The sequence below is a fragment of the Pristis pectinata genome, chromosome 7 (genome assembly GCF_009764475.1).
Source record: "Pristis pectinata isolate sPriPec2 chromosome 7, sPriPec2.1.pri, whole genome shotgun sequence".
NCBI lineage: Eukaryota > Metazoa > Chordata > Chondrichthyes > Rhinopristiformes > Pristidae > Pristis > Pristis pectinata.
The window spans coordinates 64,864,784-64,886,834 of record NC_067411.1 but is presented as its reverse complement, the minus strand read 5'-3'; the positions used below and the strand labels follow the sequence as shown (position 1 = coordinate 64,886,834).

Genomic DNA, 22,051 nt, shown 5'->3' with positions numbered 1-22,051 from the left:
TTCTGAACACTCTTGCCCCAGCAATCACTCATTTCCAAGTGTACAAGTAAAAAAAAAATTGCATTGCCAAGGCTTGTATAAAATGTCCCAAATGGGACAGTACAAATGACCCCACCTGGGCCTACTTAAATCCTAGTAAATTTATGAATTAAGAAATTACTCTTTCAAAAACTAATTTGCGCTTTTTCAAGTTTTGGTTAGGAGATAGTTTCACCCAAGGCTGGATTTTGATCCACTCCAGGTTAGTTTGCATTATGTATGGATCGGTACGCAAACATTGGCCTGGGAGTTTGTGGTGAATTTTTAGCAGTGGATCCATGCTGCTTAAATTTGCATTTCTTACATTTTTGCAGCTTGTATTCTTCTGCATACTGTGGTAGGCAGTGCATTCAATTTTTCCAAATGGCCAGTCCAGAGAATATGGATGTATCTGAGGGAACCAGGCTCTTTCAAAATGGTGCCTAGGATCCTTGACTTGCCGGAGTGGACAATCTTTTGCAGACAATAGTAGCAGAAGTACAATGTAGAACTTGCACCTCATGTCCAGGTTCACTATATTACCTGGATTAGATTTAGTCTAGATTTGAGGTGTAATTCCATCTAATTGAGTAATGGACTACAGCATTTGAATGACTGCATGAATGAGTAAACATCACTCAGGCATAAAGTAGTATAAACTGAAGTCTGGTGTAGTGACCTCTTTTACTGAAGGACATTCTACTAATCCAATTAGTTCAACAATCCAAACAAAAAAAACAGTTGCAGGCCAGCAGATTGATTCTGTTTTCAGATGGCATGTTCTAGTAGTGTTAATGGTGAATGTTGCTTGCTTTGAATGATGTAGCTACAAGTCAAAACCTGACAAACCATGCACAGCAGTTTACTTGGTTTCTATCCTAGAATTCCTTCCTGGCGTGAATGCTATCCATAAACCAATTGTGAATCAGAGGCTTTTACTAGCTTGAATTAGGGAATGAATTGATGCTTTACAATATCCTCTTGTGTTAATTCCAAATTTTTAAATACAAAAGCAACTAATTCCAGAAAGTCAGGCTGCAGCTGTGGGGGAAGAATAGTACAAAAAAAAATTAGATACATTGCAGAATTCACCAGTTCACAACACCTATTTGTAGTGGTTGCCTTTTTAGGAACACTCTGGAACAGTGCTTCAAAGTGTAATCACTAATACAATCATGCTGTAGCTAATTTGCATACAAGCTCCCATAAATAAGGAATGGTGATCAGAGCATGGATAACTTGGATGCCTGGGCAGTACTTAAACTACTTTTCAGCCTTGATAGCACAGAAATTCTACAAACTTTTGTACTGGTGCCTAGAAGGGGGAGAGGAAGATGAGCTGGATTTTGATGCTACCAACTGAACAGAGCAGCACATTGGATACTAAAAGATAACATTTTAATCCATCCAGCTAAATAGTAAAATGGATCAATGCAATGACAGTTTAGTAGCCAAGCTGGCAACTACATAATAGGAAGTTGTGACAGAAGAATCAAACTGGAAATGTAAGCCATTGATTTGCAAAAGGACAGTACAATTTTGTGTGATGGTTTGTAGGAGATTTGTAACATCCCTTGGTTTGTGGTCTTGAATATCCTTCTGGTCAGTTGGCAAGTAGCCATTACAGATCAGCTACAGTAACCATCTTTAGCACTAGCTTAAGTGCAAGTTCAGTCAGAATCCTTGCAAGATCAAGTTTGCTGCAGGATTAGGGAATAACATACCCAAGACATCTCCAGGAAATACCCCCTGTAAAGCAGATTTTCACCCCTCAAGTAAACAAAAATCTGTAACTCTGAATCAGTTTTAACACCCCTCCCACCAAAAAAAAACAGCATTATGGGCTTGGAGTCATTCATAACTTGGTCCAAGCCTTTTTGTTTGGGGGGTGAAAACCAGTCCAAAGTTAGATTTTTTTTTTTGTCTGATTGAGAGGTGAAAATTTTCTGCTTGACAATGGTATCTTCCAGAGATATCTTATTCCCTAATCCTGCAGCAAACTTGATTTTACAAGGCTTTTGACTGAATTTGCATTTAAACCAGTGCACTATGCATAAATAAAGGAAAACAGTGGTATGGGTCAGTTTGTTAATATAATGCCCCATATGCTCAATTCTACAGTATATTCTGTAACCATTTCTTTCAAAGTTTCATTCGCTTGTGTGGATCTGATACAAAGTTTGAGTACTACTGTGGTCCTTCATTGATGCAGGACAGTTTGACTAAAGTGAGCTGGAACCTAAAGGATGTCATCAGTTTAATTAAACTTGATATAGTTGTTCAAAGCAAGACTCATTGAAGTATAATGGGCTAGAACTTGCTGCCAGAGAAACCCATCCATGCTTTTCAGTGACTTGTGTGCCGAATGTAGACCTACCTGTGGCAGGTCCTCCAAGTATCATCATAGTTGCTGCTATTTGGAAATATTGAATGTGTTAATTAAAATATAATTGCAAAATGAGACATGAGGCTGCAGATTTTGGAATCTGGAGGAACTCGGTGGATTACACTGCATTGGTGGAGGGAAATGGACAGTGAATGTTATGGGTCAAGACCCTTTGTATATTCATGGGTCTAGAACTTCCTGATTGGGCAGATGCAGGCAGTTCCTGCTGTACTTGCCAACAGGGTCTGGCTCATTGCTTTTGTATTATAGCAGACATTTTGGACAGCTGGCTCATAAGATTTCAAGGTTTCCTAACAAAACTATTTTGATACCTCCACTAATTGACTAAATCATTGACAGTGACAATCAAGATTGTTTTAAGTTAATAGTTTGTAGTCCTACTTTTATTACTGGTAATCTTATCTACAAATATTGCCATAGCTTCTGAAAGACTGCTGTTCAAAAAAAAATGCTGCTGCTCAGCAAGTTGCAGTAATGTTTAATTTCAAATGCACTCTCCTCACTGCAGAATCAGGAAGGATAACAGCTTATATTTTCGAGTAGAATAGAGACATCCAAATATGGGGACTGGGGAAATTGGGAAGGGAGGGGCTAATTTGAGAATATGACAGCAAGCTCAAAGAGAACAGGTGTGGGAATGTATTACCAGGATAAGATTTAAAAACTGGCATAAAATAAAAAACTTAGCCATTGGAAAATTAGTTCAATAAATATTAAATGTGAACTTGTACCATCTGGTGGTTCAAAACTAGGAGTTGTCATTCCACAGATAGCAGAACTGTGTTCTTGCTTTGCATGCAAAAGAATTGCCCAGGTATTAAAAGACACTTGCATTTTTTTCCAGTGTCCTTAAAACCAACAAAGTATTTTATGTCATTACATTTCCTTTATAAAAAGTGACCACTTTGCACACTGCAAGGTCCTACAACAGCAATGAAATAATGACCAGATAATGTGGCCTTTATATTCAATTGAGACCAGACAGCGTTTCACTTTAACATTTCATCAAATTTGAGATACAAAACAAAATTGGCTCTTACATTTACCTTTTTCCACATATATTCTGTATCATTTTTTCAACATTCATTTCTTGATGGCGAGGCTTTGTTTGGAAAATCACTATGGACTTATTCTTGGAACACAACTGCCCTGTAACACAGGGTTTGCCTGTGTTGGAAGATAACTAATGGAACTGAGTTCTATTTATGTATCTTGGTCTATCAGAGATTGTTTAATTTGGGTTGGTGCTTGCCAGGATTGATATGTAGAGATGCCCTATTGACAACCCACATGCTAGGAACTGGGTAGCAGATCTTCCTGCTTTAAAATTTACAATTAAGGAGTCAGTTGCATCTGAGTATGTATATCACACCAATTTGTGCTTTGAGATTCCTTTTAAGGATGAAATGCTATTGATTAATTTCACGTTTTATGTATGAGGATTTTCTGGAGTTTCTATGCAACTTTCTCATTATGCTTTTCAGTTAGTCAATCGTGTCAAATGTGATCGGGCTGCAACAGAACAAGTATGCTGAAGAGTTTTCTATTAAGTTTAAACACATGACCAGAGCTCGCATTATTCCGGCGTGGCACAAGTTGGTAGTCAAACTTCAACAATCATTACATCCCTGATGTTTTCTTGTGGCGATTTTATGATCTTTAAAAATTATGGTTCATAGATTGAATCCCATCCTCTCAACACAATTATTTAAATTTGTCTTCCCCAATTGGTCCATAATTTTAATATTTCAAAATACACCCTATGGGCATCCTACCTTGTTATACGTTTTGCAGTGTTGTTACTGAAAAAATTCCTTATTTCCAGAAGGTGTTTTGGTGTGATAGAACTCAATGGCAGTCCCTGGACTACTGGAGCCATGGAAACCTCATCACAAGGAAGATGACCGATTCAAAAAAAAAAATAAAATAAATCTATAATTTTGGATGCATCGGGCTAGCATTATAGATCACACAATCCTGTTTATTTTCCCTAAGTAGGCTTCCAAAGATTGATAGAACGCAACTCAGCCATTTCATTGATTCCCCAAAGCCTTCCTGATGCAATTTTCAAGGTAAGTCTGTAAATCTGCTTAAAACATACTGCAGGTTACCTAATTATGTAAATTGGGTCCAATGTTTAAAGGATACATATAATACAATTATATCCAAATACAATTTTCAACTGTGAGTGGGCAGATTCAGCTGACCAAGCTCTATCCAATTTGTGAGCTTCATCATGTTAAAGGTCTTGCAGGCAGCTAGTCAAATGATGATCTTGGAGCAGGATTATCCTCCGCTTATTTCCCCCACCCAGAAAACAACTTGATGGCTCCTTTGAGCTCGCCTCAGATTTCATCTCTTGGCCAGTGCATCCTGGGATCTGGGGCAGCTCCCCTCCATCCCATAAGTGGCAAGGTGCAGTGTCCAGGCTGCTGGCACCCACAGTTCATCAGCAGCTTGCTAATGGGGTCTGAATTTCAACATGTTTCATGCATCACACCAGTACTTATAAGCAGACAAGTGGCAATAGGTTTTCCACCAACCACTGCTCACCTTATGCACAAGTCAATGATTCCCAAAGTAGCACACACCACTGGAAGTGTGCAAAATGAGTGCCTTCCACAGCAGAATCTTAACTATGACTATAACCTGGACATAATTTCAATTTTGTCCCTTTGTCCAAACTTCAGAATAGCATTCCAGAACTTGAAAATGTTTGTTACTAAATCCTAATGTTCCAACTTTTTTGCAAGAGATAGAGAGTAAAGCAAGGCTAACAATCTTAATCTGTATGCACTGTCTAATCAGAAATGACAATTTACAGTACAGGGTCTAAAGCTTAAGCTGTTAATTTGCAATAAATTAATTCCTGATTTAATTATACAGATTGAGAATGCACTTCCTATTTGTCCAAACTACTTTCACTTGTAGAAATCATAACACATTTACAATAACAATAAAAACAGTTTGCATTCAAAAAATGCCTTTCACTGCAACAAAATTTCTTGGCATTTCACAGGATCATTATTAAACAAACTTTGATATTCAATTGCAAAGAAGCAATAATATGAGCTGGATGGATAGATTTTTTTTAAGCATCTTAAAAAAAAGTGTAGAGATTTTGGGAAGGAATTTCTGAGTTTGAGGCATAAGTAGCTGAGAACATGACTACTGATGTTGTAGTAATCAAAATCTGGAAAGCCCAAGATCCCAGAATTGATGCAGTTCAGAGATCTTGGACTGTGAATGCAGAGGAGGTTGCAGAGTTGGGGAGGAACACAGTGATGAAGGAAATTAAACAAAGTTGAAAATTTTAAAATCTAAACAAAATGATTGGAATGTGATGGACTTTAAAAGATGGACAATGGTGTTAGTTGGATTCAAGTGCTTGTATGGTGTAACCTGGGTAGTCGGCAATAAGGGCACTTAGATAACAAAGGCACAGGTGAGAGTTTCAGCTGTTCCTGAACTGATTTGGAGTGCAGATGAATGTCATGAAGCTGGAACAAGGCAATCAAGTGGATATAGGGTTGGAAGGTCATCGCAGGGTCCAATAGTCTAGCCAGGAAGAGGAATTGTTTACTTTAGAAAGATGAGAACCAAAGAAAATAGCTTTTTTTCTTTCCAATAAATTGAAAGAAATTTTTTCCCATCCAGAACTGAACGTCAGGCAAGAACCATGACTACTCTGAAGCAGTGAAGAGGTTAGGAGTGGTGGTGAGGTAATGTACATGTAGAACATGATGTTGCAAAAGGGCACCATTGGTATTGCTATTGGTTTATTATTGTCACTTGTACCGATGTACAGTGAAAAACTTGTCTTGCATACTGTTCATGCAGATCAATTCGTTATGCAGTGCACTGAGGTAGTACAGGGTATAAACAATAACAGAATACAGAGTAAAGTGTCACAGCTACAGAGGAAGTGCAGTGCAGGTAGACAATAAGGTGCAAGGTCATAACAATGTAGATTGTTGATGAAAAGCCAGGTATCAGTCCTTTGGGACACCAGAAGTAGTGGTAATGAACTAATTAGATATAATAGTTGCCAAAAAGTGTATTGTGCTCGGGTTCAAAATCATGCCATTTGCTTTCTCCTTGATTTTCAAGTTGAAATATTACATCTGACTTTATTCCCTGGTGAGTCAACATACCTTCTGAGTCTATACTCCAGGTCTTTACATGACTTGCTTTTATAAGAAACATGCTGTTGGGACACCCCAGAGTAGGCCTACCCCCAGCACTAGTTTGGGGAAGCTCCCATTCCATACTCAATTAATCCAAATTCTTTAGCCTGAACCTGGAACCTGTATTCACCTACTGCTGATACAACTATGAGATTAATCAGCAGTGGTGTTCTGATCTATGACTATTAAAACTGTACAATGTCATGTTGATAGGAACAAGACTATATAAAATCATGGCTCATCGAAGCAATGGAAGTAATACTTTAAAAGTAAATCAGGAAAAACGACATTTTAACCGCATCAGCAGCTTACTCCTTGTTCATTAAAAATCTAGAATAGTAATGCCCACAAAAGACAATTTTTCATCAAAATTGACTGGAAGGAAATTGAAAATCTGCAGTCAACAGAATTGTATTTGATATTTAAAATCATTCTTCTGCAAGTATTTCAATGATTGGATCTGACTTCAAAAAGAGGGAGTTCTGGGTAGTTTACTAGACCCTCATACAATTATCCACTCCTGGAGTTAAAGGGAGATGGCACTATATATGTAGTTTAATACAGTTCCCATTCAGTATTCATGAAGGGAAAATGATTGAGAAAGTGTAAGACTAGGATTTATAATGCAAAATTGGAGAAAGCCCACTCTCTCCAAATACTTGATGTGTCCTGCGTAACCACTGGGAAAATCTGTCACTAGGGAAGTTGGTGGTGTACTGGATTGGACTTCGGAGTCTGGATTCATCTGATGAGTGACAACTGTTTTATCATCTGTTTGTTTGAGTCCTTTGCTCATTTAGTTTAGATAGTTTTGATTTGTTTAAGAATGCTCAATGCTGAAAATGATGTCATCCATGGAGAGAGTTCCATTCTGCAGCACTAACATCTCTCATTTTTGACAAGCAGAAAGTGCTATTGGTGAAAGTATGGAAACTACAATGTTCCATACCACAGTAATATAAAAGCCTTTTCCAACCTGGCAATGATGAGTAGTAAATATAGGAAGCTAAATAAACACATGAAGGAGCAAACAATAGATGTTCTTGACAAGATTATTTAAAGGGTGGGGGAATATTTGTGTAGAGCATAAATAACAGTGTAGACCATTTGTGTTTATGGTCAGTTTCTGCATTATGAATTGTATATCATTCTGTGCAATGACTTCCCTTGCATGATTTCTTGAGATTTTTACATATCCTGGAAAGCAGACATAGTTCTTACAATTCTGAAATAAAGGAAATTGTGAAAACACAGTACATGAAACAAAAATATAAGCAAGCAAAATCAACTAAAACCTGAATGTCCTTTAAATATGTAAAGGAAAAAGGAATTGCAAAAAGCATAAAGGTAATCTGAGTAAAGGTGGAGGATGCGGGTATGGTTGTAAATGAATGTTTTGTTTACCTTCATAAACAAAAAATGCAAACAAAGAAGAATGTGATATTGAATACAATCAACATAAGAGGTGATATTAAGGGGTCCTATTTCAAAAGAAGATAAATCACCAGTTCTAGAAGACTCTGATCATCATTTTCCAATTCTTTAGCTACAAGCATGTTACCCATGGAACGGAGGAAGGACAGACTGAGCACTAAACAGGCCAGTCAGCCTGACATTAACTGTACCTTTCTAAATGATGATTATTAATTATGCAGGCCAGAACTGTAAAGGCAAGGTCCTGACTATCCAGCTTCTGAAGACATTACAGAAGGGTCAATGAGAGCGGCACATTTCTATAAGGGTAATCTATGTGGATTTCACCAAGGATTTTGGCAAAGTCACACATGATGTCAACCCCTTCTTTCCCAGAATCAACCCACTCTGCACTGCCTCCAGTGCAAGTACTACTTTCCTGAAATACGGAGAGCAAAACTATACACAATATTTCAGGTGCAGACTCACTAGTTCCCTGTAAAGTTGCATCAAAACATCCTTATTTTTGTATACTATACCTCTGGAAGGAGGATTAGAGGGAAGCTGACAGAGAAAAAAAATTGGCCATCTTGTGATAGAAATCTGGAACACTCTGCCCGAAAGGATGGTGGAGATGAGAACCTTCACCCCATGTAAAAATGGATAGAGACCTGGGATGTAGGAATAATCTAAATAGCTCTTATTTGTCTAGCAATGGCACAATGGGACAAATGGTCTCTCATCCACTTCTGTAATCTTTCTCCATTTATTGACCCAGTCCCGTGTGGGGAAACTAGACACTTATTATTGCATCTGCATCATACAGAAAGTTCCAGTGGTCAACATACAGAATATCTACCAGTGGGTGCCTGGAGACAATGAACCAAATTCATTCTAATTCAAGCTTTCATGACTAAATTACTTTGGCCAGATCCGTGGACTATGTCATTAAATTCACTCAGTGAAGCAGAATGCTTGCTTCTCTAGCTCTAACCATTTTTAGTAACAGGGAAGCAGCTTTTATAAATCACTCTTCCTTGAGGCACCAATTTAGTTCTGGAGAGATCAGTCAAACAATAAGAGGTTTACCTTCTGTAATTTTGTGTTTCAGTTTCTATTTTTAGGATTTAAATTGGAAATTTATAGGAATTCTAATTATTTAGCTAAACAACATGACAAAATTCAGATGACAGTCACTTTACCTTTATAAAAGCACAACACATTGGTGTGCATCAAAGAGAACTCTTAAAAAAAACATATTTTCTCAGCATTAACTTTCATGAAAAATTGTTTACATATGAAGAACAATTATGAGGCACGGATCAATGCTTGAAACTCAGCAAGAAGAAAAAAAAGGAGCACAATTCCATTAAAATCCATGGATGAAAACACTTCTATTGTTTACATAATGATGAAACACTCATTAATATAGGGATTATTAATGACAAGGTGAAAAACCTCATAAACATTCATATTCCATTCCTGCTGCAAAATGGTCTGGGTTATCTTGGATTCATTCCCTCCCCAAGGACAGTGAACATTGAATTAAAACTTCTGAAATTGTTCTTTCTTCAGTTTAATCCCTATTCCATCCATTGGTTCCCTTCAGCCTCAATAAAGGGACTAGTGATAGAAGGTTTTCCCAGCATTATTATTAGGGTGAGCCCTCTAGAAGTCTGATGCTAGGGCACCTGACCTCCATATCCTATCCCTCAGCTTTATGCCAGGGACTTTTTTTTTTGTTTTTTAATTTTATTCAAAGTTTTATGTTAATTTCTAGCACTTAAGCCTGCTTGAAGCAAACTTTTTAATTTTTTTTTAATTGCCTATTTTGGATACCTCTGAAAATTAGAGACAGCCATGAATGGTCAATGGGGCTGTTCAAGGATGGGGCCCAGGATCCATCACCCAATGCCCTGACCCTGCCCAGAGCTTACACCTTGTGGGACGGCCTCAGCAGCAAGGCCCCCTCCCCCATACGATTGGACCCTCCAGGCCACAGAAAGTAAGGGCAGCTGTTGGCATAGTGTGGGCGCAGGCAAACAGGACAGATCAAGCAGAATCTGGTTGCTTTTGAATCTGTCTCCTCTTCCCTCTTATTCCTTCCTCCAGGCTTTTAACCTCCAGCCTGGCTCTTGGTTTTTACTGAACTCTTGCTGTTGATTTTAATTGTTTGTCCAGCTCCCCATGTTTCTCCTTCCATTCTGCCTCGAACTCTGGAGATTTCTTTTCACTTCTGCCTTCGTTATTATTCTGCTTAATCCTGCTCCAACATTAGTGTATGTTCGCAATCCACACCCTGTTAAGTTTCCCAAGACAGTCCTCATTATTGACTGGGAGTGATATCAGAGGGCCATTATTGCCAGTGATTAGCTCCAATTAAAGTTATTTTGCTATCTTAAAGGAGAGCATAGTGGCTGGAGCAGTTGCAAGCAGCCATTCCAAACATGGACTGGAAAACTGTAAGGAATTACGTAAAGCAGAGATTGGGATCCAAGGTTTTGGGCATTGCACTCAAGGCCTTGTAAACAATGTTAAATGCCATATTCCATTAGTTTCAGTTATTATTCAATGCACCACATCCACTTCACTCACCTACCTCTGTTATTCAGGCCTCACCTCTAACATTGATACATTCTATGGCACATTCACTGCACAGTTTTGCTGTATACATCACACCTAGAGCTCACAGCTTGCAAACTCTGGCAGCCCTTCAACAATGACGCTGCTTCATCCAGACACGTTTTCCAACACCCACTGACAAACACTTCCCCTCTTTATTTCAGGATCAGTCGATGAACAGGGGCTAATCAGAGGGGGAGAGGTGGGCTTGGGTATGCTAACCACACTGGAAGATAGTCCTAGCCATATTTGGGACTCCTATTGTGAAGGTCACGGTCAGCACCTGGGCTGGAAGCATCAAAGTTGACAGTATCCTCAGACCTAATCATCCTTCTCACATCCTATCTGCCCCTCGACTCAGTATCTTCTGATGTGCAAAATGCAATTTGTATACAGATACAGTTCAGACTTTTGCCTCTTTCCCAACCCAGACAATAACTTAGGGACAAGATCAGGAAGAAGGAAGCCTAGATGCCAGATTTCCTGAAGGCAAGGCCTGAGACAAAATCCAACAGCAATGTACAATGAAATGCTTGGTGCAGTGGCAGTCCCACCAGAAAGCACTTCCAATATCAGGGAACATGGAGAAGTCCAGCTGCAGCCTTGCACAGGGCTTTGTTCGGACATAGCGGACCATTCTTTCCAGCACAGTAGTGTAGCCAATTTCGTTAGCATAATTGTAGATCCAACCATGATATATTGTCTGATGACTAAGTTCTCGGCTTCCATTGTGGCATAAACAGCTGCCTCCAACATCTGGCTGCCAAAGTGAAAGCTCAGAACACCATCACCCAAGACTGTGCCATCATATCTCTGGATTTATAAGGTGCCACAGCAACAAAGAGCCTGCCCTTCAGCCGTTGACTACAACTGTTAAGGCATCACCCCAGCAATTTGTGCATGCACCGCAGATACAATTTTGCAGCAAAAATTAGTTTTTCATTTTCTAAATTAATATGGAAAATTCCTAATTGCCCTTTTTATGTTTCAAAATATTCTTTATTTGTAAAAACATTCTCAAATATATCAATACAGACATTCAAGGCAACATTTTCATAACAAGTAATGTTACTCCCATTACTTAATCATATCATTGGCTATCATTCATTTACAAACTTAAAATAAATAGTTCATGGGGATTTAAGACAAAGTTTAACTAATTTTTGTGCAATGGCAGGAGGACCCTGAACTGTGGCCCTTCTTATTTACATTTTTAGATTAAAATGTGGACATGGATGTATCCTCAGAAGAGGAGCAGGCAGTCGGCTTGGACTGATCACCCCAACTGCCCGTGGCCTGGACCTGTGAATGGCCAGAAGCAGACCAATGAGGAGGTTCCCCCAATCAATTCATCCCCTCCACACCAGGTGCCCAAAGATCAGGGGCGTGGGACTGAAGTGCAACTAGAACTTGAGGTGTTGACCTTTCAAATACTCAAATAGGGCACGCAGGTGTAGCGACATGGAACACAGGCTCCATAGTGTAGAAATGACAAGGTGCCCCAAGAGTTCATGAACCAACTTAAATAATTGTTGCTCAGGACTGCTCTGTAGAGTACTCTCCACCCCAGGGCCCCTTTGTAAAGGGGATGGGCTCCACTGGAGACCCCTGTTGCTGGCAGATAGCAGAATGGACAGTGGCAACATGTCCAGATAGCAGATGAGAGTAAGACAAGTGGTGAATGCGGAGCAGCCAGCACAGGAAATGACTCCGTGCGATGGAGAACAGCACAGAGGGCATTTCTGAGAGAAGGCTTGTCTTGTGTGGGGCTGGGTCCTCCAGCATGGAGTCCTTCCACCCCTGACCTACCAAGAGTTTGGAATATTTCTCCCGGCTGATCCGTATGCAGCCTCCACAGGTCAATGGGGTCTGTGAGCATGAGGAGCACATCATTGACTGAAGCTGAGAGGGTGACCTATATGCCTGGCCTGCACAGAACCAAACCCGTCAACCTCTGAAGATGACGACATAGGAATTGATTTGCACAGATAAAAGATATAGAAATATGGTAGTCAGCTGATTTCTTAAACCACTTAAGTAGGGAATTTTAGGACTTTGGCAAGTGACAATCAAGAAATGGTTTTGGTTCTAGTCTTCCAAAATAAAATCTCTGCTTATCTTTGTCAAAATGCAAGGTTTGTGAGTCCCCACAAGCATTTATAAATGTAAAGGTCTAAACTTGTGCTTCGCTGATTGTTGCTGGCAGGGCCTCTGCACTCCGCTGGAGCCTGGCTGTGCAACGTGAACTATGTAATTTTCCAGTGCTTACACTGGGGAAATCTGTTTGATGACCCGATAAACAGTGAGCCCATTCATTTGAATGGACAGGATCAGGTGCAGGAGAACTCTCTGTGATTTCCCTAGATTGTAATAGGGAAGTCAGCAAGAAGTATAGTTTGTAGAAGAGCACTGAATCACTGACAACATCTTAGAGATTTCTGTGTTAAACTACATAGGTGCTCTGAGGTCTTCAAAAACACAGCATGTATATTCAAAGAGATAGTGATCCATTTACAGGACAGCAAACAAGTTATTCAAATGTTAAGGTCTTTAGCCATTGGTGCAAACTAAACGTTCCAGACTGTGAAATTGTGACATTGTTGAGAAGCAGGTATATCATATAACCGTTGTATCACAAGAGTATAATGCAAGTACACAAATGGAAACACAGAGAACAGCACGTTCCATGCTTAAGGAAAAATGACATGTGCAAAAAGTTGCTATCAGTTTCACTGTCGTTAATGCAGTAGAATCTGAGCCATAATGGTTAGTAGTTGGCACAAGACTGACCTCCAGTGAACTCAAGGAATAACTTGCTGTAAAAGCCTCATTATGTATGCATAAGAATTCAACATATTCTGTAAATACAAGGCAGGCAGAAAACAGGGTTAAATTACAAGAGCAGTCAAGATCACCCTGAGTTTGTACAGCATAGTACAACACACGTACTGTTTCTCATCAGTTGTCTGAGAAAAGAGAAAAGGATTGTCACTGCTTTTATAATGTTGTAACCATGGCTTCTTCTTATGCCTTTTGTACTGAATGACCTAATTTCAGAATTGCTCTTTCAAGGAGTGATATTTACCTTGTAAGCATTGCAGAAAGCCTATTTAGACAATCCAGGTTATTATATGCTCAGTGCAATCACAACATCTATTATTAATTCTAAGCAAACTTTTGCCAATACTAAAATGATCTGGTATTTTGTTATTAAGTTAATAGCATAAGGTGTCCTAGAATACCTAACGGCACAACTAATAACAGGTTACGGATGAGAAACATAATTTGGAAAGCTAATGATTCTAAATTATTCCTTCCCCATCTCATCCTCCCTCTGCTTCCAAAGTCCTGCATTACAAAATAATTAGATTTGTCAGTGAACAGCAAAGAAAGACGTCAGTGTCAGTGGGTGGAAGCAGCTGAAATGGGATAATATCTAAATAGCCATCTAAGCTCTTAGATCCTTACTGTCAGCAAATTAATGGGGTCAGCAGCAATTCTCAAACAAGACTTTAACACTCCTTAGTTTATTAAACAATGCAGTTCAATTCGCTCATTGCTTTGATTGAACTGATAGGTTCTTTTTTAAGAAGGAACAGCGAGCAGGAATGTTTAAACTCAAGCAAAGACGTCAGAGTCTGTTTGCAAACTACAAACAAGGACAGAGTTTAAATGCAGCTCAGCAGCAACAGAGTGATTTGGCACTTGTGAAAGAAAAGGCCTTAAAACGATGGAGTTCCATGCAAGAACTTGGGTCCGATATCTATGAAATTAAATACGACGATGAAACAGATTCTGATGAAGAGTTACCAACTGTCCCTCAGTACAAAGCAGTTTCTCCCTTTAAAGACTATAAGTTGAATATTAATGTAGGAGGCAAAATGTTCCAGATCAACTACCGTGCTGCTGCTCGATTTCCTAAGACCAGAATTGGAAAACTGGCTACTTACACTGATCCCACAAGGAAATTGGATCTGTGCGATGACTACAGTGTAAAAGACAATGAATATTTCTTCGATCGAGATCCTGAAATCTTTCATCACATCTTTAACTTTTACAGGACAGGAGTCTTGTGGATTAAAAATGAGCTTTGCCCCAGAAATTTTCTTGAAGAGATCCACTATTGGGGTATACGGATCAAAAACACTAATAGGTGCTGCAGGATCTCCTTTGAGGAGAGGCAAGATGAGTTAAATGAACAGCTAAAGGTCCAGCGAGAGCTGCAAGCTGAACTTGAAGTGGAAGAAGATGAGGAGCATTTCAGAGACTTGATATATGGTCGCCAGAGAAGAGTAATCTGGAACCTAATGGAAAAACCTTTCTCTTCAGTTATAGCCAAGCTGATGGCAGTCGCTTCGAGTATGTTTGTGCTAATCTCCATTGTAGCCATGGTCATGAACACAGTTGAAGAAATGCAGTACAAGAGTCCTGCTGGCCAACTGAGTGGACATACTTACATGGAGCATGTGGAAACCATTTGCATCGTTTTCTTTACTATAGAGTACCTGCTAAGAATAATGTCCACTCCTGATATTGAGAAGTTTGCACGAAGTGCTCTAAATGCCGTTGATCTCATTGCAATCCTCCCCTTCTATCTCCAGATCATCCTGGAATGTTTTGAGGATGAAGACTATGGGAGGCATGATCAGGATATCGAGAAGGTGGGCAGAGTGGGAAAAGTTGGCCAAGTGCTGAGGATCATGAGACTGATGAGAATTTTCCGCATTTTAAAGCTCGCCCGGCATTCCACTGGACTGAGGGCATTTGGCTTCACATTGAAGCAATGTTACCAGCAGGTTGGCTGTCTTTTCCTCTTTATAGCAATGGGCATATTTTCCTTTTCTGCTCTGGTCTTCTCTGTTGAACATGATGTTCCAGGAACTAACTTTACATCCATACCCCATGCCTGGTGGTGGGCTGCAGTGAGTACAACATTAAAATCTTAAATTATTGGATGATAGTTATTTGTTTACACAGTGTTTATCCTCAGGACTAAAAATTAGTATGATATGATATTATACAATGATATTTATTTAATAGTCACATGTACATCGAAACACACAGTGAACTACATCTTTTCGCATTACTGAGAATGTGCTGGGGGCAGCCTGCAAGTGTCGCCACTCTTCTGGCTCCAACATAGCATGCCCACAGCTCCTAACCTGCAGGTCTTTGGAATGTGGGAGGAAGCTGGAGGAAACCCATGCAGTCACAGTGAGAACATACAAACTCCTTACAGACAGCGGCAGGAATTGAACCTGGATCGCTGGCAGATACGCTAACCCCTACACCTCTGTGCCGCCCTATGTGTGAGGGATGTTGTGAGGAGGAGGTGTCATTGTAAGAGAGAGGGATAAAAATATTCTTTATTAACTCACTGTGACGGAGTGCATGGCTCCTCTGCTGTGCCCTTCAAATACGTCACGGCTATAAACAATGGAGTACTGCATAGCTGACCCTTCATGAACTTATATGGATTACTGCTTAGTTTTGAAATAGTTATTTTAAGGTATGTCCTTATTAACAGCAGTGAGAGGGACCATCAGTCCATGAGAGGTGAAGAATGGGATGGGAAGTGAATCAGCAATAAAAGAAATTATGAAAGAAAATTTCATAAAAGTGAAAAAATGATGGATAGATAAAGAACTTTAACACTGGAAAAGACCACTTAATTATTTTTAATATAGTTTTGTTATTATATAAGATTAACACAAATAAACTCCCAATCTATCCATTTGATATAATCTGTCAGGGTATATACTCTTCATTTTCTTAAATGCTTCTATCAACTTGTCCAGTTTCTCTGCATCTTTGAAGTGAATATATTCAGCTTTTTAATCCTAATTTAGGTTTTGTTCTTATAGGCTGTCTCTAAATCTGTTCCAATGTCTCTATATCATTCATTGTCCAAAAGGACTAATCCTGAACTCAACAATTTGAAGGAAGCATTAAAAACTTTATATTGAAAAAGTTTTGCTTTAAATAATATCCCTTGATTTACTAAAGGTTGATATTTTTGGTACAGTATGATTGATACAGCTGAGCATAGACCAATCACAGAAAAACAGCATTTCAAATCAGATTTTCAATCCATTGACTTTGAGTGAACTGATTTTAAATTGCTTAAAATAGTTTTAAATATACAAAAATGTTTTCAAGACAATATTATGCTGTAGTGAGTTCTTTTATAATCTTTAAAAAATGTCATTTTAACATCAGTGTCTTTGCCTCTCAGACCTTTCAAAACATCCTGGAAAGATTGCAAAGTATAAATTGTAGAATCTCCCAAGGGTGATAATTCGCCTTCAGTGCTAGGCTAGTTTGATGGGTTGGATATGCTGTTTTTAAGACTAGCTCAAATTATTGGAAAAATTCAGTTTTGGCAAGGACAAAATGCTCTTGAAATTGTTATCTTCTGCACCAATTTTGCTGATATCTGGGGAACTCTGCTGGCAACAGAGAAATTCTATGCTTTGACCTCTTTTGGCAAAATTGTGTAGATCTAACAGCATAGCTGTTTCATATTCAATTCCACTTCTTGTTTCACAAAATAATTCTTTAATAGCAGCCTTATTTCCATTTTCTGCTTAATTCCTTTGTTTTGTATTGATAAAGGTTTTATTTACTTTTCTTGCCTAACTCCATTTTATATTTAATTTTCTCTAATGCAAAAGTCCAGGGTTTCCCTTGCTTTTATTATCTAAAATTAGCACAAGCCTGCCTCTGCGGTTCCTATTCATATATTAATCATTCTACACTTAATTTTCCCATTTGTCTTTCACTCCCATTCTCTCAGCACTAATTCATCAGTAACCTACATTTTTTTAGCCCTTCTGCCCACGTGCAGTCAGATGCTGGTGTGTTGCTGTAGTAACAGTGAGATCAGAAAATAAGTGTTCCAGCTCCCATCACTGTTTCAGTATTGTTTCCACACATCTGAACCCCACGTTTCATTTGTCTATTATATTTCCTTCTGAATGCTGAAGGAATGATATGAGAAATCTGAGATGTGTTTCTAGCTTCAAAGTCATCCCTGACTCTTAGCTTCATTGAAATGATCTTATGTAGGGGATATAGAAGATATGCTTATTTATTGAACAGAACTGTGGAACTGAAATACAAAGTTTGCCACACTGCAAACTTCTGGCCTGAACAAGCGTATCATAGAGAGACAAAAGCAAACCAGATCTCGTCAACTAGCCTTTCAAACATGTTATTGATTTAATCTGTATATTTTTCTGTCATTGCCTGGTGTAGCATAACAAAAGGAGAAAAATTGAATTCATGATAATCTTTTTTGCTATCAGAGCGCTTGGTCAACACCCATAGAGATGAGCAAAATTTTCTCCTGCTAATTATTGGGAAGATAAATGGCATCCCCTGCAGTTTGTATCACAATGTTCACCTTAGCCATCCCTCCCACCTGCAACTGCCTGAAACTGAACCATAATATTGGTGTCATATTTGACCCTGAGATAAGCTGTTCAGAATCAGAATCAGAATCAGGTTTATTATCACTGACTTATATGACGTGAAATTTGTTGTCTTGCGGCAGCAGTACAGTGCAATGACATAAAGATGACCATAAACTACAAAATAAATAAAGAAGGGGAAAAATGGAATAATGAGGTAGTATTCATGGGTTCACGGACTGTTCAGAAATCTGATGGCAGAGGGGAAGAAACTGTTCCTAAATCACTGTGTGGGTCTTCAGTGTACCTCCTCCCCGATGGTAGGAACGAGAAGAGGGCATGGCTCAGATGGTGAGGGTCTTCAGTGATGGATGCTGCCTTCTTGAGGCCCTGCCTCTTGAAAATATCCTCGATGGTGGGGAGGGTTGTGCCCATGATGGAGCTGTTGACTATATTATCGATGCCATCATTATTATTTCCATCTCTGTAACATCACCCACATTTCCCCTTACCTCCAAGACTCTCATCCTTGCCTTTGATATCTCTAGACTTGACTATTCTCATATATCTTGGGTAGATTTCCTGCATCTTAACTTGCAAGTCTCAATCGCTCTTCACTCCTGTGCTTGGTGACCCATACTGGCTCTGAAACAATACTTCAATATTAAAATCCTCATTCTTGTTTTCAAATCCTTCCATTTTTTTGGCTCCCCAGTTTCTGTGTTCTCTACTAGGTAGTTGTGTTCCTCTAGTTCAGACCCTATGCTAATCCAACATTACTCCAATATTAGTGGCTATGCCTGGAATTGTCAAGACCTGAAAGCGCTGGAATTCTCCGCAAATATTTCTGTCCCCTCTGCCTCTCTTTCCTCCTATGCCATTTCTTAAAATCTACTTATTTGACCATGCTTTTTACCAGACAACATGGCACATGATGTCAATTATTGCTCTTGTGAAGTTCCTTGGAGTATTTGTGATATAAGTAGAAGCTGTTGTATACTCAGACAATTGTGTACTCTGCCTTTGAATTTACATTGAGTTGATATTCAGTTAGGGAGTAAACTTGACAAGGAGGAAGCCGATGAATTCTTGCAGGCAGCCAGAATGATTCTCTGGATAAGAGCTCCATTATCCTGCATTGGCAGGTCCATCTCAACAGAAAGCTAATTGGTCACAGCACAGCTGACTGGTGTGGGTCTTTCTGTTAACAACACCTTAGAAAGGATTGCAAGACCATGGAGAGGGAGATTTAGAGAGGCGGATAAAAGTCTTCAGTTAATGGGGATACAAGAATAGCTGGGCAGAGAAGAGAAGAGATCTCTGTTCACATCTTCTCAGAGTAGAGAAGATTTGAACAGAGATTTTATAAAGGTGTACAAAATCATGATTTTGATTGAGAAATATTTTACAGTTACTAAAGGGCTGGTAAATTTAAAGTGATTGATAAAAGAACTGGTTGCAATGTGAAGAAACAATATTTTATGCAGCAATTTTTTGTCGTCTGTAAATGGACAATTTGAAAGCTAATTCAATAATGACTTTCAAAAGGATGAATATCTGAAGGGAAATAAATTAGAAGGCTGGAATAAAGGTGTGTCTTGGGACCAATTGAATAGCTCTATCAAAAAAGCTGACATGCATCCAAAGGGCTGAATGGCCTTCTGTACTGATCTATGATTCTAATTCTAGCACCAGCTCTTTACTTTCATACCTCCTTCCTTGTTCATTCCATATATGAAAGTTCAAAGCATGCTGTCTGTCCTTTCTCACAGAATGTCATTCTCTTCCGGCACACGTCTTTTAAAAATAAACATGTTGTCAACATACATTCTAAAAGAGGATTTTATCTGATTACAGGTTAGCATTTCCACGGTAGGCTATGGAGATGTCTGTCCAGAAACAATCCTCGGAAGGACTTTCGCTTTCGGCTGTATTGCTTTTGGGATCATTTTAAATGGTATGCCGATCTCCATCCTCTATAATAAATTCTCAGACTATTATTCACAGCTCAAAAGCTATGAATATACAACTTCATCAAAGCAGAGGGGACAAGTTAATTTTTCATCAAGAGCACGGAGAAGGTTAGCGGAGTGCTGCGGAGGGGTCCCACACCATCACTTGCCCAGAGAGCAATAAAATTTCTTCAGAAAACAGCCTGAGGACAATACATGCTTTCTTATTTTCTCTTTCAAAATATAACACTGTTTTGAAGAAATATTTCACTATCACAATGCAGGGAACAGATTAGCACCTTCTGAGAAAAATGAAGGATAAAATACAACTGAAAGTGTTCTGTGTTTAGTTTTCATGGTTGAACAGCTCAGCATTCAACATGTGTGATATTACTCTCAAATACTATACCTTTTTTGTACCAAAAAAAAGCTTGTTTCACAAAGCAATATGTCTGGGTTAAATACTTATCATGCAGCACAAAACAGGTAAAATATGATTTTGTGCACAAGTAAAGGTACAATGAAAGAAATTCCTGATGGAAGTACATTCAGAGGTCAGATAACAGACTAGATTGAAAAGTGACTCCTACGTAGGTGTAGGATGAGGAAACATTTGAGTATTGCCAGGAAAAGGGAAGTGATAGACTCAGTGATCTGTGCTGAGACCACTATTGTTCACCAATTACAAATGATCTGGATTTAGAAATTGGAACCATGGTGTCAAAAATTACAGATAATATCAAATTAGGATTATAGTTAATTATTTGGAAATATAAGAACACAAACAGGCTTCCTGAACAGCAAATAGCAAATTAAATTCAATATAATGAAGTGTAAGGAGACACAAGAATCTGCAAATGCTGGAATCTGAAGCCACAAAAATCTGCTGGAGGGGGAAAGAAATTGTCGATGTTTTGGGTCAAAACCCTGCATTAGGATTGAGAGTGGAGAAGGGAGATGGCCAGTATAAAGAGAGGGGGAGTGATGACACAGAAGCCTGAGGTGATAGGTGGACTGAAGAGGAGTGAAAGATGACAAGCCAATTGTGCCAGGTGGGGGAGGGAGAGTTGGTGGAGTTGGGAGACAGTGGCAAGTGGATGATAGATGGAGACAGACAAAAAGAGAGAAAACTAAATGAGAGGCAGATGGATTGAGTTGGTGGGGGTGGGGGGGGAGTGTGAAAGTTGGAGACAGCTGCTGGAGGGTGATAAGCAGGAACACAAAGAGCTACCCCACTGCTGGAATCTGATCAGTAAAGGGAGTGATATTGGGACCATTAGGGGAGAGATGAATGGCAGATAGATCGGGGAGGGATGGGGAGAAGCCTGCAGGTGAACTATGTGTGTAATGTGTGAACAGAACCAGGAGGGGTAGAAAGATAGGTGATTGGGAGGGGGTGGGTGCTGGAGGGTGGGAGGGGACAAAAATCAGAGAACTGGAAGAGGATCAGAAGGAGAAGAAGGCAGTGGGAAAACCCACTGGAGGGGTGAGTTACCTAAAATTGGAAAATTCAGTGTTCATGCCATTGGATTGTAGACTACCTCGGCGGAATATGAGTTGTTGTTCCTCTAGTTTGCGTTGGGCCTCACCTGGCAGTGGAAGAGGTCGAGGATGAACAGTTCAGTGTGGGAATGAACCACATCTCTTTTGATTCCTCTCACTTCCTACAAATCAAAGGGGTTGCCATAGGCACCTGAATGGGCCCCAGCTAATGCCTGCCTTTTTGATGGCTACATGGAATGGTCCCTTTCCAAAACTTCTCTGGTACCCAGTTCTTTCTCCGTTACATTGAAGACTGCATTGGTGCTGCTTCCTGCACCTGTGCAGAACCTTTGCCCCTAACTTCCACCCTTCTCTCAAATTCACGTGGACCATTTCTGACACTTCTCTCCCTTTTATAGATCTCTCTGTCTCCCTCTCAGGAGACAAACTATCCACTGATGTTTACTATAAACCTATTGACTCCCACAGCTACCTAGACTACACCTTTTGCCACCTTCTCTTGTAAGGATGCTATTCCTTTCTCCCAGTTTCTCCGTG

The 22,051-nt window shown here is 39.4% G+C and overlaps 1 protein-coding gene across 1 annotated transcript; it reads left to right on the top strand.

Annotated features, from left to right (window-relative positions):
* Positions 1-14,255: 14,255 nt before the first annotated feature.
* Positions 14,256-20,195, top strand: kcnv2a (potassium channel, subfamily V, member 2a). The gene is made up of 2 exons (XM_052020624.1): positions 14,256-15,569; positions 19,917-20,195. The coding sequence occupies exons 1-2, from the start codon at positions 14,256-14,258 to the stop codon at positions 20,193-20,195; spliced, it is 1,593 nt and encodes a 530-aa protein (XP_051876584.1).
* The last annotated feature ends 1,856 nt before the right edge of the window (positions 20,196-22,051 follow it).

Coding starts and splice junctions, on each gene's coding strand:
- kcnv2a (XM_052020624.1), top strand. CDS start 14,256: ATGTTTAAACTCAAGCAAAGACGTCAGAGTCTGTTTGCAAACTACAAA. Junction 15,570..19,916: donor ATGCCTGGTGGTGGGCTGCA/GTGAGTACAACA, acceptor ATCTGATTACAG/GTTAGCATTTCCACGGTAGG.